The 15665-nt window shown below is 43.4% G+C and overlaps 1 protein-coding gene across 1 annotated transcript in view; it reads right to left on the bottom strand.

The window, feature by feature from the left end:
- Window positions 1–4645: 4645 nt before the first annotated feature.
- The window catches only part of LOC130848766 (pregnancy-associated glycoprotein 2-like), a 35245-nt gene continuing 24225 nt past the window's right edge, over window positions 4646–15665 (bottom strand). Inside the window, exons 10-12 of the mRNA XM_057727166.1 lie at window positions 7307–7466; window positions 6226–6344; window positions 4646–4783 (exon numbers count right to left, since the gene is read on the bottom strand). Coding sequence (XP_057583149.1) covers window positions 4646–4783; window positions 6226–6344; window positions 7307–7466 — 417 coding nt within the window. The remainder of the gene's footprint in view (window positions 4784–6225; window positions 6345–7306; window positions 7467–15665) is intronic.

Here is a 15665-nt window from a genome sequence, read left to right as displayed (position 1 = left end):
CAAAATAGGAAACTGATGTGCAGAAATGAAGTTATGAAGGTCCTGTGACTGGTAGGTGTCAAGGGTGGGATTTGAACCCAGGTAGAAAAGCTACAGGATGTACATGCCTGGCAAGTATGCTGCACTGACTTCACTGTGCTTAGCAAACCTGGAAACATGCTGTTTTGTACTCTTTTCTTTTCTCTGAATGTCATATCAAAATGATTTTTCTTTACATTAAATTTTCTCCTCAAACATAATTTCAAAGCGGTTGTTTGCATGATGGGCTATCTGTGTTGTGGATGCTTTATGTGTAATGTTTCTTGGGATTCCCAGATTTTCCCTTCTGTCAGAGATTCTGAGGACTACATCCTTGCTTTTTTATATCTTTGGGGGCTCCTGATCCTTGCTTAAAAAAAAAAAAAAAACTTAGGAGCAAAATTCCTGGGACAAAGACCACACATATTTTGAGAACAATTCTTCTCCAAGAAGATTGTACTAATTTACACTGTTTCAAGAAGTATTGTGATCTATCTTTTTCCTGTTTTTCTTTACCTTTTCTCTCACTGGTGGCTTTTCCACTCTCTGGTCTGCAATGGGGAAATGATAAAAAGTGGAAGGTGGGGGAAGATTGTTGCTTTGAAGATCAGACTTTGGGACATTCTTGACTGTCCAGTGGTTAAGTCTCTGTCCTTCTAGGGGACGTGGGTTTGACCCCTGGTCAGTTAAGTGAGATTCCACATAATGTGTGGTGTAGCCAAAAAAAAAAAAAAAAAAGAAAAAGAAAAATTGATAAAGATCAGAATTTATCCTGATGTTGGTAGCAGAGGCTACAAATATAGAATCTCAGGAACAGTGGGCTCACTAACAGACACAGCTCCAGTCTCAGCCATCTGCTCATTTGGGGCAGCAAATCCTGAGTTTCTCTGGTTGATGTTATCCAATATGCCATGTTGGCACCATATGTCTCCCAAGAGGGAGGCAGCAGTGTGTTCTAGTGGAAGTATCTACGGATTCATCCATTTAATTATTCAACATGTATTTATTGAGGGCCTACTATGTGCTTTTCACCAGTCCTCAGACCAGAAGTCTAGGGGAGACTTCCTTCATCTCTATCAGGGGGTCATGCCCTGCAGCAGCTCATGGGGAGAGAGTGACATGGCGTATGTAATTAACCAGAGCTGTTATTCTTACTCTTATTGGTGGTTTCTCACCAACAGGGAGAGATTGCTTATGCTTCCATGAAGAACACTTGGAAAATGAGTTTGAGAAGCTGTTCATGTGAGTCTTCATGATGTCCAGATCATGATCTTTAGTATTAAAAAAAAGTACTGTTTCTTCTCTCATCTTTCCTCCCTTTTTCAGCTCTGCAACTAATCTTCTTACACTCCCCTTAAGCCTATCATATCCCAGCCCTCTATCCCTGGGATCCACCACAGCACATCACACAGAGTAGGTTCTCAGTGAATTTGTTGTGAATGAAGAAATGAAGACGGAAGGGAGATGTCCCTTTCCATGATGTTGGTCTTGCCTAGTAAAAACCTATACTATGTAATGTGTTGGAGTGTGTTTTCCACCTTTTGTATTGTTTCCTTCTCCTTCTCTCCTCTGGGTCTCCCTCCACCTCTGACTATTGCTATTACCAGCCTGGGCATCCTCCTAGGGTCTCCATGTGGATAGAAGTGATGCTTCTACTCCAAATGTGCCAAATCATGTCAGCTTGATCCAAATGGTTTGTGGATCTCCTCACAGAGGATGCTCAGAAAGGCTGAAGACTTTGTACACCCTGGGTCCCCCTTTACATGCAGGGCATCCTCCCCAACAGCATTGGAGGCCAAGGGAAGGGCCATTTGGGCCCTGGAGTGGGGTGCTGGCTTAGGGACTCACATGGTCTACCTCTTGGGAAGTGGGACTGGAAAGGACACTGCAGGTGTGGGTGGCAGAGAGCTTGTGACTTGGGTGTGCGGACATGGGGAGCTATGTTAGGTTGAAGGACCTCAACCAGAACTCTGCTGGAGGAGAAGCCCATTGCCAAATGTCCTCTGATATTGGAAGAATAGAAACTATTTTTATTACCCCTTATTATTCTTATGAGTGAGGAGGTCATGGAGTTGGTGGTGGCATCACTATGTCTTCCATGGTGTAAAACATCCTGCTGCCACTTCCTTTGGGGCTGCCTCTCCCCAGCCCTGTCCACTAATGCTGGAGGAAACTGTCAATCACATTGGGCAGGGACAAGTAACCACGTAAAGCCAATCATAATACTCCATGGCCCTACCCAGGATGTTTGGTCCAGGGCTGGACACATGACCTGAGGAGGATCCATCAGAGCCCTCCCTTGTACCTTGATATTTTCTGAGTTTCTCTCCTTATGGGTTAGACCACATGGGGATATATGTGTAGAACCCTGAAGGAGGAATGCTGTCAGGCTAAGAGAATCAAAGATGGTAGTGGGAAAGTGGGAGGGAGAGAAAGAGTGAGCCGATGGTTTCTGATTTATTGGCTCCATTCACTGAGATGTGTGGATCTGCTCTTGTGTGTGTGACCCAGATTCCCAGCATCCTTCCCAAAAGTCTCCCCTTCCTTGAAGCCAGCTGGAGTTGGGCTCATCTCACTAGTGTTTCATACGAGGTTCTAGATCCTGCTGGATTATGAAGCAGCTTCTGAACACAAAGAGAGGCACCTATTTGTACTAGCACCATTGGGAATGATATCCCTTATTCCTTACTGAAAATAGGGCTTTGCAGAGCACCAAACACAGTCCACCACCATTCCTGGGCAGGAGTGCCCTACATGTGAGTGAGAGTGTGTTTTGAGTGGGACTGATTGATACCTGAAGCAGCCCCAGCATTTACACAGCAGGAGCCAGGCCAATCCTGTTGTTTCCCTGATCATAAACCAGGAAATACAGTCTCAGAAAGACATCACAAAGAATCCAGGTCTCTGGCTGGTTTGAGTGCTCTGGGTGCTCTTGAAAGTTGCAGACACAGAGGCCCTGAGGACTCTGGGGGAGATGGCAATACATCCCTGCCAGCCTGAGTCCTCACCTTCCAAGCTCCTCATTATCCAGAGATGGCAGCTTCTCAGATTTATCTACCTTCTTTACTAAGAACTAAGTGGCTTTGTTAGAAGGTGAGAAAAGGGGGGGTGCCCATCCAAGAACAAGAATGGCCAAGATATGTGGTTCCCCTGAAGGACAGGGTTTGAGCTGGAAAGGATTGGAGTTTTGGATTAGCAGATGCAAGCTACTCTTCAGAGGATGGATAAAAAACAAGGCTATCCTATATGGCACAGGGAACTATATTCAATATCCATTGAAAAACATAATGGAAAAGAATGGAGAAAAGAATGTATATATGTATATATCTGAGTCAATTTTCTGTATAGCAGAAAGTAACACAATGTAAATCAACTATACTTCAATAACATATATTAAAAAAAAAAAAGGACAAAGATGGCCAGTAGTTCCCCTGTTTCTTTCTTTCTGACATATGCTCTGTGTTTCCTCTGTGGAGAACGCCTTTTCTTCTCCGTCTTCCACACAACCTTTCCTTTAAGATTCCTCTCCCTCTAGGAAGACTTCCTGGACCCATGCTCACCTTCGCTGGTCAATCCAGGCCTGGTTGTGTGACTTACCCTGGTGCTCCCCTTGTCTGTAGCCCTCATCACCCCTAATGTGGACCAGGCACCACTTGGCATCCCGGTTTTGCCATTTGTATGGACTCCAGTGTACATTTTCCTCAACCCAAGCATCCCCCCTCATACCTCCATGAGGCTGGGAGTTTCAAATTACTGAATTTCCCTCTGTTCCTCAAAGACTTCTTTGATCCCATTAGCCTCCTCTGAAGTTCCACAGAGAGCCGACATTAAGCCTCAACCCTGCATCATGGCTGTGCAGTCACTGTGCACCCTTTACCCACGTGAGCATCCAGCCTCCCCACAGAGGGGTCTGGTAGCCCAACTCACAGAGGGGGAGCTGGGGCTTAGCAAGGGGAAATAACAGCTGATTAAAGGGGAGCCATGTAACTGGTAATCCACCAGGACCCTCTTGAGATGGGAAGGGAGACTATAAATCATTATGGTGGGACAACACTCTGAGACTCTCCCCAACCAGCACCACTGCTCACGTGGCCTATTTCAGGGATTGCCCTAGCTGACTTTCTGTGTTCATCCACGTGAGGGCTCTGGTGGAACTGAGGCTGTTTGAGGGCAGAGGCACTTAGTGTTCCCCTCTCCTTGTGCCTCACATCAGGCCTGCACAGGATGATGTCTCAATGTATTTCAGGTTGATGGATATTCAGACTGCCCACTACTCTCAAGTGGTTAGTTTTGTGGGAGGCACTGGACCAACCACAGGGGCTCAGTAGCATCTGCAGGGGTGTGGCTTGGCCTGCAGAGGGCCCCCTCCTCCCAGCAGTAGCCCAAAGGTTCCTGCCATCCCAGATTTGAGAACTAATCCCCCAGGTTTAGCCTCTCACCTTCCAGATGTAAGCTTCAGCAGTTACTGAATAGTCAGTGCCATTGATGTTTAGGGTGAAAGTAGGCAGTTTAGTGATAGAGACACATGGAACCAAGTACTATTAAAGAAAGAGGAGAGAATTTGGCCCAGCTGATCCCTGATATGTGGAGAGCCCCAGAGTGACCCTGTAGCATGTCACTGCACCTCTCAACCAAAAGTTATGGCCTTGATGATTTTCTGGATGGTGGTGACCAGTGTAGTTGGGTGAACAGCAATGATATACTGGTATCCAGAACGGTCTGGCAGCCATTGAAACATCTTATAGCCATTCCATTCATGGAAATTCTGAGAGACAGTGGGACAAAGTGGGCACCAGGATCACTCTGAAGTCTCCTCCCACGACTGCCCCCCTCCCTGACTGTCTCCAGAATAGCCCTTCTGCTCATGCCTTGACACTGTTTTCCTTTGCTCTGGTCATGTAATCTTCTTTGAGTTCCTTTCAATTCTTGAATGCACCAGGCTGTTTTTTACCTCCGGGTCTTGGCATTTGATGGTCGCCCTTTGAAGGAGACTCCCATGTTCCCGATCTGTGAGAGAGGAGTTGTTTCCCACTTAAAGGTGTGGAAATTGGGGCTAGCAGTGGGCTGGGCTGGAGATGCCATGATGACCACAGAGAAAATCTGAGGCCTGGTGACATCCTGGGTGGATCTCAGATGGATAGACCCAGCTGGGAGAGGAATTCAATTTCCATTTGCACAAGGCTGTGCATTGTAACAAACAGCTGCTCGTCCTGCACACACCATCTGAAGGGAGTCAAATTGGCCTCCTGCCTTCTGTAAAGGTGAGGAAACTGAGACTCAGGGCAGGACCAAATGGTTCCCACTTGAGGACAAAATGAGTGGAGAGCAGGGTAGTCTTGTCCTTGGCATCAATATGATCAGATGACAGAAATGGAAATAATTCATTACAATGCGTTATGGATTCTGCACCTGCCCAGGAACACAGAAGCCCATTATACCATGTTGCTGTGAGACTTATGAAAATTCTGCCTGATAAACATCTTTTTTGGGGATATGTGTGCCTTAGAGAGAAAGAGAGACAGACAGAGAGAGACAGATACAGAGAGAGACAGAGAGTGGAGGGCACTCAGACCCATTGGTGGAGGCAGGCCATAGATTTTATTGGACTCTCATAAGCCGCCTAGAGTGAGAATCAATTTATCAGGCCCCTCCTCTGGCCCCTGCTTTCCCTGCCCAGATGCCTGAAGACCTCAACTGCCCCAAGGAGCCCAAGATCAGTTTTATGCTCTCTCTCAAATAACCCACAGCTGCATGAATCTTAACTGGACAGCACAGCTCTACCACTTACCAGATGCCTGCTCTTGAATAGGCCCTGGCTCTCTGCACCTCAGCTCCCTCCTCTGTATAACGGAGCTAATCATAGTCTTGCTTTGTGGGGTTGTTGTAGGATTAAACATGTTATTTCCATGAAAGTGCCCAGCAAAGTGTGAGAATAGAAATGTGGGTGCTTTTCCTCTCTGTATTCTTCCAGCAAAATGAACCTTGAGCTGCTCATGGGCAAAGGAGCTGCAAATCCACACCCCAAGGCACTCTCTGGGTTAGCCATTCTGGGAGTTAGTGTGTCAGCAGGAGTGCTCTCTCCCCAGGGACAAGTTTTATAATGTGGAGGCCAGACACTAGGGGACTTTGGGAAAGATGGGGCTTCCCAGGTGGTCCTCCATGTGTTTCCCAGAACTAGTCCTGACTCAGCTTCTGATTTCTAGTTACCCGTATGATGTCATAGCCAAGAGATCCAACAATCATCCCACTGCGGTATTTGAGGTTGAAGAGCCGGCTTGTACACTGGAAGGTTTTGGACAAGTGAGGGTTGAAGAGCTTCTTTGCACCTGAAGACACAAGAGATGTGTCCCTCAGTGCCAATGATGGGTGGATTGAAGAGTGAGTTTAAGATGTGTGGGGGTGTGTGTTCACATCAGGTATTCTCAGCAGGGGTGACTGGAGCAGAGGATGGAGGGCACGCACAAGTCAAATGAGCTGGTGTCAAAGACGACCATGAACTCCTTAGAGGGTGTTCCAATGGTGCTGTTTCTGAAGTAGACCAGTTATGGGGGTGGGGGGATCATTAGGGCAGGCCTGGCTGCCCTAGCCACCTTCGATTCTTGAAATGCTGCCTCTGTCCAGGCACCCCAAGTCTCCTGAAATCACGTTCCAAACACCCCAGCTCTCAGACTCTGCTCAGCCCAGTGACTTCATTTGATTTTTTTTTTTTTTTGCCATGTGTGATCTTACTTCCCCAACCCGTGATTGAATGTGACAGTGCAGTTTTATCACAGAGTCTTAACCACTATTCCTCCAGGGAATTCCTCGTGCCATCATTTGAAAAGCTTTACTGTCTCCACTTCAAGGTGCAGCCTGAGTGTCTCCTTCTCCAGGTGTCCCTCCTCGGTCACCCAGGCCACTTCCTCTAGACTCGGACCATGTCCTATCAACACCACGCAGTTGGCCCTTTTGTTGTGCATGTATTTACTCTTTGCCTATCCCTCAGGCTGGCCTACGCATTCTTGAAGAATAGAATAGACCCTTTTAAAAATCAATAACAATAAACATAGTGTTATATTTTTATGGCTTCACAGCCCATAGGGGTCCATAACATTTTTCTGGTGTCCTTCTTGGATCTATGGAAGCTGATCTTCCTCTGCCTGGGGTTTCAAAGCTAATGTGCATTGGGCAATATCTTTTGATCAGCCATGCCTCACCTTTCACCTGTAACACCGTGGCTCTGATAGTTCAGAAAGAACAACCTCCCTCAAACTAATGACATAACTTTAGCACAGAAATGAATGTTTACCTGCTGCCTGGTCAATGTTGGGCTGAGTCACCACGGACCCAGAGTTCAGGAGGAGAGTGCCTTCTCCTCTGACAATGGGGTCCTTGTTCCCCAGTGGTTCTGCTTCTTTCAGGAACCCTATCACAACATCTAGCCTGGTACTTCCAGGTGAGCCCCAGTGCTAGGGCAGGGCACCAGCAGGCACTGTGGAGTGGCATCTTCCCAAGATATTCACATTCAGGTGGTTCTTCATGGGTAAAGAGAAATTTTTGGGTCACCAGTGGCATTTTGTGACCTGTCGTCAATGTTTGCCTCCAGGAAATTTGTCAGCAGGTTTTTCTCCCTGAGAGTTTCTTGCAAGGTCTTGATCTTCGTTAAGGGGATATTTTCACCAAACATTGGGAAAAGGAAACAAAGAAGGGGGAACAATCAGCTGTTCATGTTATTTTATGAATGTCAGTCTTTGCATCATCGTGTATTTTCCCAGCATTTTTATGAGTGTCATGTTATTATCAGGCTGCCATGCAAAAAGTAGGGCAAAGACCTCTGTTTGAATATTGGTTCTGTTGTGTAATCTTGGGTCAGACATATGACCATTTGAAGTCTCAGTTTCCCCATTGGTAAAAAGGTGGAATATAATAACTCCCAACTCTACATAGAATGTTTTGAGTATTAAGTGAGATGATGGATATAATGTACCTGATATGTAGGAAGTCTCAACAAGGACAGGCATTACCATTGCTATTGTCATCCCACTGTATCTTTTACAAAGAAACTCTGGGAAAGAGGTAGAAGGAAGATCATTATCTTCTTTTTAGAGGGGAGGAAATGGAAATGCAGGGTACTTGTGACTTGGCTGTGGTCACCCTGTTTGTTAGAGGTAAAACAGCCTAGAAGTAGCCTCCCTGACCTTTCTCCAGGGCCCAAGCAGAAGAGAGGGTTGAGAGAGGAAGCCAGGAGATGTGGTATAAATTAGGAAATTAAGAGGATAGAGAAGCAAGGAAGAACCAAAAGAAGAAGAGAAAACTCAGAGATTTCTGTACGCACAGAAACAGCCAAAGAGTTGGAGAGATGAAAGAGAGACATACAGAGATGAAGATACAGACACATTCACACAGAAATGGAGAGGGAGCAGATAGAAGACCTAGAAGCAAATACAGAAGAAGTGCTCTTCCATTGGACCACACTTACAGTTGCAGGTGTGGTGCACTGAACAATTCGGAGTAGTACCATTTTCACATAGGTCTGGATGTGACTGACAACCCCAGAGTTGTGCAACCCTGCAGGCCGACCCCAAGCCCCTTGGGCCTTTCTGTGCTCAAGGCAATGTACTCATTAATAAGTGTGAATTGAACTTGAAGAGTGTAAGGCAATAAGTATATTTTCTTCTAACTCTGACCAGTGGAAGAATACAAGGACAATGAAAACCACAGAAAGAAAGGTGATGACACTTATAGTCCCTGTACTTACATGACTAGGTACTCTGAGAGGGCCAGCAGCCAAATAATTGCAAGTGACTTCATGTTCCTTTCCTGGCTGCAATTACTCTGGAAAGAGCATCCAGTGATGGCTAAGAGCTCCTAGTTTTATATGCTCTAAACTGCCTTAATTGTACCTTTTTGGCCACCAATGGATCTGAAAAGAAATATGAACCAGTTGATAAAATCTTTACCCCCATTGGTGTCCTACAGGTGTGCATGTATAAAGTTCTCAGAATACAGAGGTTTCTAGTGTAATTTCTTCCTTGGGCCTTTGCTGAAAAACCAAAATTAACTGCATGCACTAATTAAGAGTGGGGAGACTCTTGCCAACTTGACAATGAGGCACAGGTAGTAACGTGATAAAAGTAAATGCTAGTGGCCATGCTTGACATTTGTGATTACATGTGGTCTTCCTAGCAAATTCATGAGATGCGCATTGCTGCCCTCAGTTTGACAGGAGATGCTAGCATACAAGAGGTCAAGTGGCAAAGTGAAGACTTGAGGGGCAGCCCAGTCGCATGAGTGAGTGGCTTTAGGTAGTGGGACAGATAACATAGATCAGGGCCCTTATGATCCTAATCTGCATCAAAAATCTAGGCTAGGGTAGTATTACAATTGCAGAATTTCACTATTGGAAGAACTATGATGCATGCATCCACAAGGTACGTCATATCACTGAAAAAAGATATATGGAGCAACTGGTGTGCTGGGTTTTGGGTTAGATGCTGGAAAGTTAAAGTTGAGTAAGGCACAGGTGGGCCTTATCTTCAGGGAGACAACAGTCTAGGGCAGTTCTCACAAACTCATAGAGGGAAAAGAAATGAATGGAAGGGCTAGGAAGGCATCATGGACATGGGGCAGGACACACACAATAACCACTTAGCTCAGTCATTCTAATTCTAGGCCTTTTTACCAAAGATACACTGGCAAAAATCCAAAATGACATATTCACAAGGTATTCACTACAACATTGTTTGTAAAAGCCAATGATTAGAAACATAGCTGAAGTGCCCATCCACTGGGGAGCTTTGAATATGGCATAGGGCAACTGAACAATTGGGTATAGTGGAAATAGAGGGAGGCCTGGAATGGGTGAGATCTTCAAGGTAGACTGTTTAGTTTTGAAAAAGAGGGACCAAAATGGTGCTTATAGTTTGTTGCTTTTCCATATACATATATGTCTATTTTCAGTAAGAAAGAGTGGGAGAATAAACCAAAAGCTAATAAAAATTGTAATTTATGGGGAAGGGACAGAGACAGAAGTTATATATTTCTTGTTCCATAGTTTGACTTTGCAACCATATAAATGTGTTACAGAATCAAAAAAAAAATAGATAAATAAACACATCTACAGAACTTGAGATCTAAGACAAACAAACCTAATTCTATCAAGTTGGTGATATAACCACACAGAACAAAATATTACTTTAGTGGCTTTAAATTGCAGAATTTTGACTCTATATTCAGAGTGCAGTATCTTCTAAGGACAAAGACAAAGAAACAAACAAAACATCCTCCCTAAAATACAAAAACGAAAGAAAAAGCCAAAGAAATCTGAAACTGTATCGAACACCTTATTGTTGGTGATATTGCTGCTGTTGTTTTGAAACTGTCCTAAGTATGTGCATGCAAGTTAAAGAAAGTAATTAATTAACCCTCATGTATTTATGAAGCAAGACTTTCACTGGAAGAGACAAAAGCGATTTAAGTGCAAAATTAAAAAGCTTAAGTAAATCCCTGTCATCTTAACACTTGGAAGTATATGCTTGTTCTAATGAATTGTTTTCCCTTTTTTTTTCTTTTTTTTTTTAAAGGAAATATGTAGTTCTTGGCTTCTACCAGTAAAAGCCTAGAAGCAATGGCAACTTGATAACAGTGAGTTTTTCTGATTCCTTGGGTGTTTGATTATAGGAGAAAGTCCTGAACAATAGAGAATCTCATTCCATTTTCCCATTCTGTGGCAATAAAGATCTAATTGTAAGAGACACATTTTCAGTCCATTTTTCCACCCCCCTACTTTAAAAAAGGCCAGGCACTGCTAAAGTGAAATCTAAGATTTTCCTTTTTCTCAGCCCAACTGGGTTAGAAAAGGGATCCTCCCATGTCAAGTAACCTGCAACCCAGAACAAGACAACATTCATAGAATGAAATCCAGAGTCCTAGAATCACTTATCAGGAGGCTCATGCATGAAAGGATTTGGGGTGGCCACTAATTCCTTTTGAACCTGGTGGGGTTTTAAGTATATTTGCTCACCAAATCCTGACCATATATCTCTGGACCCCATGAAAGACTCATGTAAGACACCCAACCCACCAGGGACAGAGACGGGCTTTTGAACCAGTGCAGACCGCTTGCCAGAAATTTTCTTAGGAGGGATCCCTTGTCTATAGAGCTTACTACACTGGAATGTATTCCTAGAGACCGAGAATCTATAAAGCCTAGTATGTCGGCTGTTTGGATGTGACCAGCATGGTAGGTATTCTGTTATAGGCTATGTGCTCTTAAGGCCTGGAGTGAAGGTGGAATTCCTGGAGGACCTGGAGTTGGCCACAATGGAAAGTGCCACAGTGGTCAGGATTTGAGGGCTGAGAGATAGGAATATTTACATAGAGGATCTTTGGACACAGAGTAAGATGGGAGAGTAATCAGCAGAGGAACCCAAAGTTTTTCTGTTACTGTGTAGAGTTAAATTGGATTCCATGTTGGATCTGTTCCTTTGAATTTAACCTTTGCTTTTCATTGCTTTAATCATACACTATGGCCTGCCTCAGGGAACCCTACCCACTAGTGAAATTAACACATCCCTTCCCCTGAGGCTAGTCATTCCAAGAGATGTTTTGCAAGACTGATAACTCTTTTTACTTTACTTCCCAGCCCCTCCCTCTCTGATTCTATAATATAAACTGGCATCCAGAGCCCAATAAGATTTTTTTTTAGGAGACTTTTTTCTGCCATCTGCATGGTTTGCTGGCTTTCTGATTAAAGTCATATTCCTTGCCTCAACACCTCATCTTTCAGGCATTGGCCTGTCATGCAGCAAGCAGAGCGAGCTTGAACTCAGTAGCAAATCTGGTGAGCCAGCCAGGAGACTTGCTGCTCATGGCTAGATGGTCCCATTCAGGGTATATTGGGGCAAGGCCCTAGCAGCTGCCAGTACCATTTATCCTGAGGTTCTTCCTTTCAAAGTTCCCTGAAGTGGCACCAGCTACCCCAGTGCTTGGCAGTTGAAGCAAGGAACCAACCAACTTCTGTGAGCTCACAGACTTGATTTTGTAGGGTAAGTCTACCCAAGTCAGTAACTGGTTTGTTTGTCTTGATGTTTCCTTGATTTGGTTTTGTATATCCTTCTGTATTACGAGTCAAATGACTCGATTTGATTCTGGGACTTTGGTCCCATCTGGGGGATTTCAGTCCCATCTGGGGAACTTTGGTTCTATCTGGGGAACTTTGGTTCATCTGGGGGACTTTGATCCCATATGGGGGACTTCAGTCCAATCTGGGGAACTTTGGTTCCATCTGGGGGACTTTGGTCCCACCTGGGGAACTTTGGTCCTGTCTGGGGTACTTTGGTCCCATCCTGGGGACTTTAGTCCCATCTGGGGATATGAGTCAATGGACTCGATCCAATTCTGAGGGTAAATCACTCCAGCATACATGCAGGGAACATATTCCCCCTGAATCTGGGATTTTCCTTTATGGGAGAAGCAAATCTTCTTGGGGTACCCTGATGAAGGGGTGAATTGTTGTAGGACTCTACCTGATTCTGGGAGCTGGCTTGCTGGGAACTAGTTCACTTGGTTTTGTCTTGGTTCTATGTGCATCAATGCTAGAATTTGTTTAGACTTTTAGTGTTGGAATTTGTTTGCATCTTTTGTGTTTTGGTGTTATCATACTTATAAAAATAGGAAAAACTCCATCAATCCCAAAGGAGAGCTCTTTCGGGTGTATATTAGATAAATGGGCAAAGCATAGCCATGAGCCTATCAGAAGAACAATGGCCCCTGAATAGCTCACTCAATTATTATACCATCTAGCAGTCAGAAGTGTTTTGCAGCAGAGCAGGGAAAAGAGATGAGATTCCATATGTAGAAGCATTTATGCTATTGCATCAGGAAGAAAAAGAGTCAGAGGCCTGCCACCTCATGGTACAGTGGTCTGAAAGGAAACCCAAGAGGAAACCTGTTCTACAAGGAAAAGGAGAGAAAATGAGAGTGGGGACATGATATTAACCCTGGAACACAGGTACTTGGCAGGGCACCCAATTTGGACCAGGAGCCACTTCTACAGCAGGGCAATTTCCCTTGCCTGATATCTGGTAAGAGACCAGGAGACTCCCTTGGACTTGAGGCATCCAATTCTGATTTCCCCACAGCAGTCCTGGGTAACACTGACAGTGGGGAATGAGTTGATTAACTTTCTAATAGATACGGGTGCCACATATTCTGTGGTAAACACCAGTGTGACATGGAAAACATCTTAGTCTATCCTGATCATGGGAGTTTCTGGAGAACTACAACACTGTTCGTTCTTACAACCTCTAGAAGGCAAACTAGGGGACCTCACCCTACAGGGCCATGGATCCCAAACAAACATGGATCCCTCCTCCCCCAAGGTGTAGGCCCTTTTGGCTAGGCATTTCATGGCCCAGTCTGCCCCAGGCATCATGTGCAGAATTCAGAAAGAAACTGCCAGTCCTCAAGCTCTAGTGTCCAATTGGCTTATTCAGTTTTCAATAATAGGGATATGGCTGAAAAGGCTGAACACACTCAGAGAAATAGGCAAAGCACCCACATGATTGCAATGGCTTCGTTAGTCTCTGAATCTGCTCAGAGACCAACAAAGGGGAAATAAAGTCATCCTAGGAGACAGTAATTTAGAACTTGACTTGTTTCCCATAAATATTAGTAAAAAGGGTTTAACCATCTAGATGAGTGAGCTTGATTTGTTCCATCTGCCAGAAACACAATCTTAGTCCAACCTTTTGTAAACTGATGGGTTTTACATTGCTGTACCTGACTCTGGGCTGAAATTTTGAAATGAGAACTATGAGGTCTCTCTGTTTGTGTGTTCCTATGTGTCTTTAGATAAAATTGTTGAGGTTAATCTGTATATGAGCTCTATTTAATTGGCTTAAAGAAAAGTAAGCACTTAAAAACCAAATACTTCTAAATACAAGAGAAATTAAGCTAAATGAGTTTCAGGTTCACGTGAACTGGGAAATAGTATCTAATTTATATAGACATGTCATTAGAGCCATCAACATTAAGTATGGCACTTTCACTGCATGTAGGTTTAATAGAAGTTAAATGAAATAGTGCTATCTGTTGCAGATTTGTCAGCAAGAAAAATAACTTGATAGTATAATGTGTTTTCAGTTAAGAAGTTATGAGAAATGAAATTACATTTTACTGATAATGTTTTGTATATGGTCAAGATTAAAGTTAAATTGAAGTTAACTAAGTAAATGGACTTTGTTAAGTAACCTAATACAAGACTGGAATTTTATCTGTTAAGAATGCTCTTTCTTTGATAACTGATTGTATGAGTTTCTGCACCCTTAGGTGACCTGTATTTGCTTTCTTTAAATCATTTTGTGACTTTGATTAAATGAATAAGTATTGTTTCACAGTAACCTATGATCCTGCTGTATTTTAAAACCCTTTTGATATTTTTAACAAACTGCCCAAATATCAAAATCTGACTAAAGCTTTTTAGCCTCCACCTGACTCTGGGATACTTGGAAAGAACATCTCTGAGACATCTCAGAAAGAGATGCCAAGCTAAGTTTATTTGGTGTTTCAAATTATTTCAAAAACATTGTCAAGTGATTGGAGATGAACCTTAGATTATAGTGTATGGATAAATGTCATTTATATGGATATTCCAAAATTTATATGGAATCCCTAACTTCTGATATGTCCTGATGCTTTAAAAATAAATTTTTAACAAATGTAAGTTTCCTTTAGATAGTATTACTAGACTGGGTAACAAATGACCAAAAAGCTTGATTATTTCATCCAGATCAATGGGAATTAATTACATGAGAGTGAGTAGACTGGAAAATATTGAATTATAACTTTATACGTTTGGGAAATATACTGGCTTTAATCCTTGTTTTTGAAAAAAAAGAAAACAACTTTTATGTTTTGACCTACAGCAAGGTGATAAAGTATGCCTTTGTAAACAAAGACAAAACATTTTTTTTTCTTTTTTCTCTGTACCTGATCCTGCCAGAATTTGGTGTCTCCAGCTGTCTCTCCTGTGGGCTTGGTATTTTATTGCAGCTGGATTACAACTAGTTATACTAATCATTGTTTTAATTTGTTCTTTGTTTACAAATTGTTTGTGTTTTGTGTCTCCCTGCTGCAGTATGTCTTTGTCAATGTTACTAGCTGGGTTGCTTATATCCTGCCCATTTTATGATTCTTGTCTCTTGTAGTACCCAATGTGTAACCAGGCCTCCAACAAAACTTCTATGGCTAAAAGTGTAATAATGTGATTATAGATATGGGAAGAAGCAACAAGGGTAAATGTCTCCTGGATCATAGTTAGATAGAGTCCATATAATTTTTATCAATAGGGTCTAATCTGAAATTAGCACCTGGAGTGGCATATCAAGAATATTTTCTTGACCTGGGATGAGACTCCCAGCACCGTGGGACAAAATTTCATCATGAAACATCTCCCAAATACTGGTCAAATTCCTGACCAAGAGGAGAGGATCTGTCATTGGTGGCTTCAGGCCACCAATGTGAGCTGGTGAACCCTGAGAAAACTCAGGAAGAGAAGACCTGCCATCTAGCAGCCATCAGACTGCAACCACTTTCTATGGTGAGTCCTGAGGAAACTCAGGATGTGAAAACACAGGATACAAGCCCTAGACAGCTGTGGTACATAT

Source organism: Hippopotamus amphibius, chromosome 3, assembly GCF_030028045.1.
Source record: "Hippopotamus amphibius kiboko isolate mHipAmp2 chromosome 3, mHipAmp2.hap2, whole genome shotgun sequence".
In the NCBI taxonomy this organism is placed as follows: domain Eukaryota; kingdom Metazoa; phylum Chordata; class Mammalia; order Artiodactyla; family Hippopotamidae; genus Hippopotamus; species Hippopotamus amphibius.
This window is presented reverse-complemented; position numbering and strand designations above follow the sequence as displayed.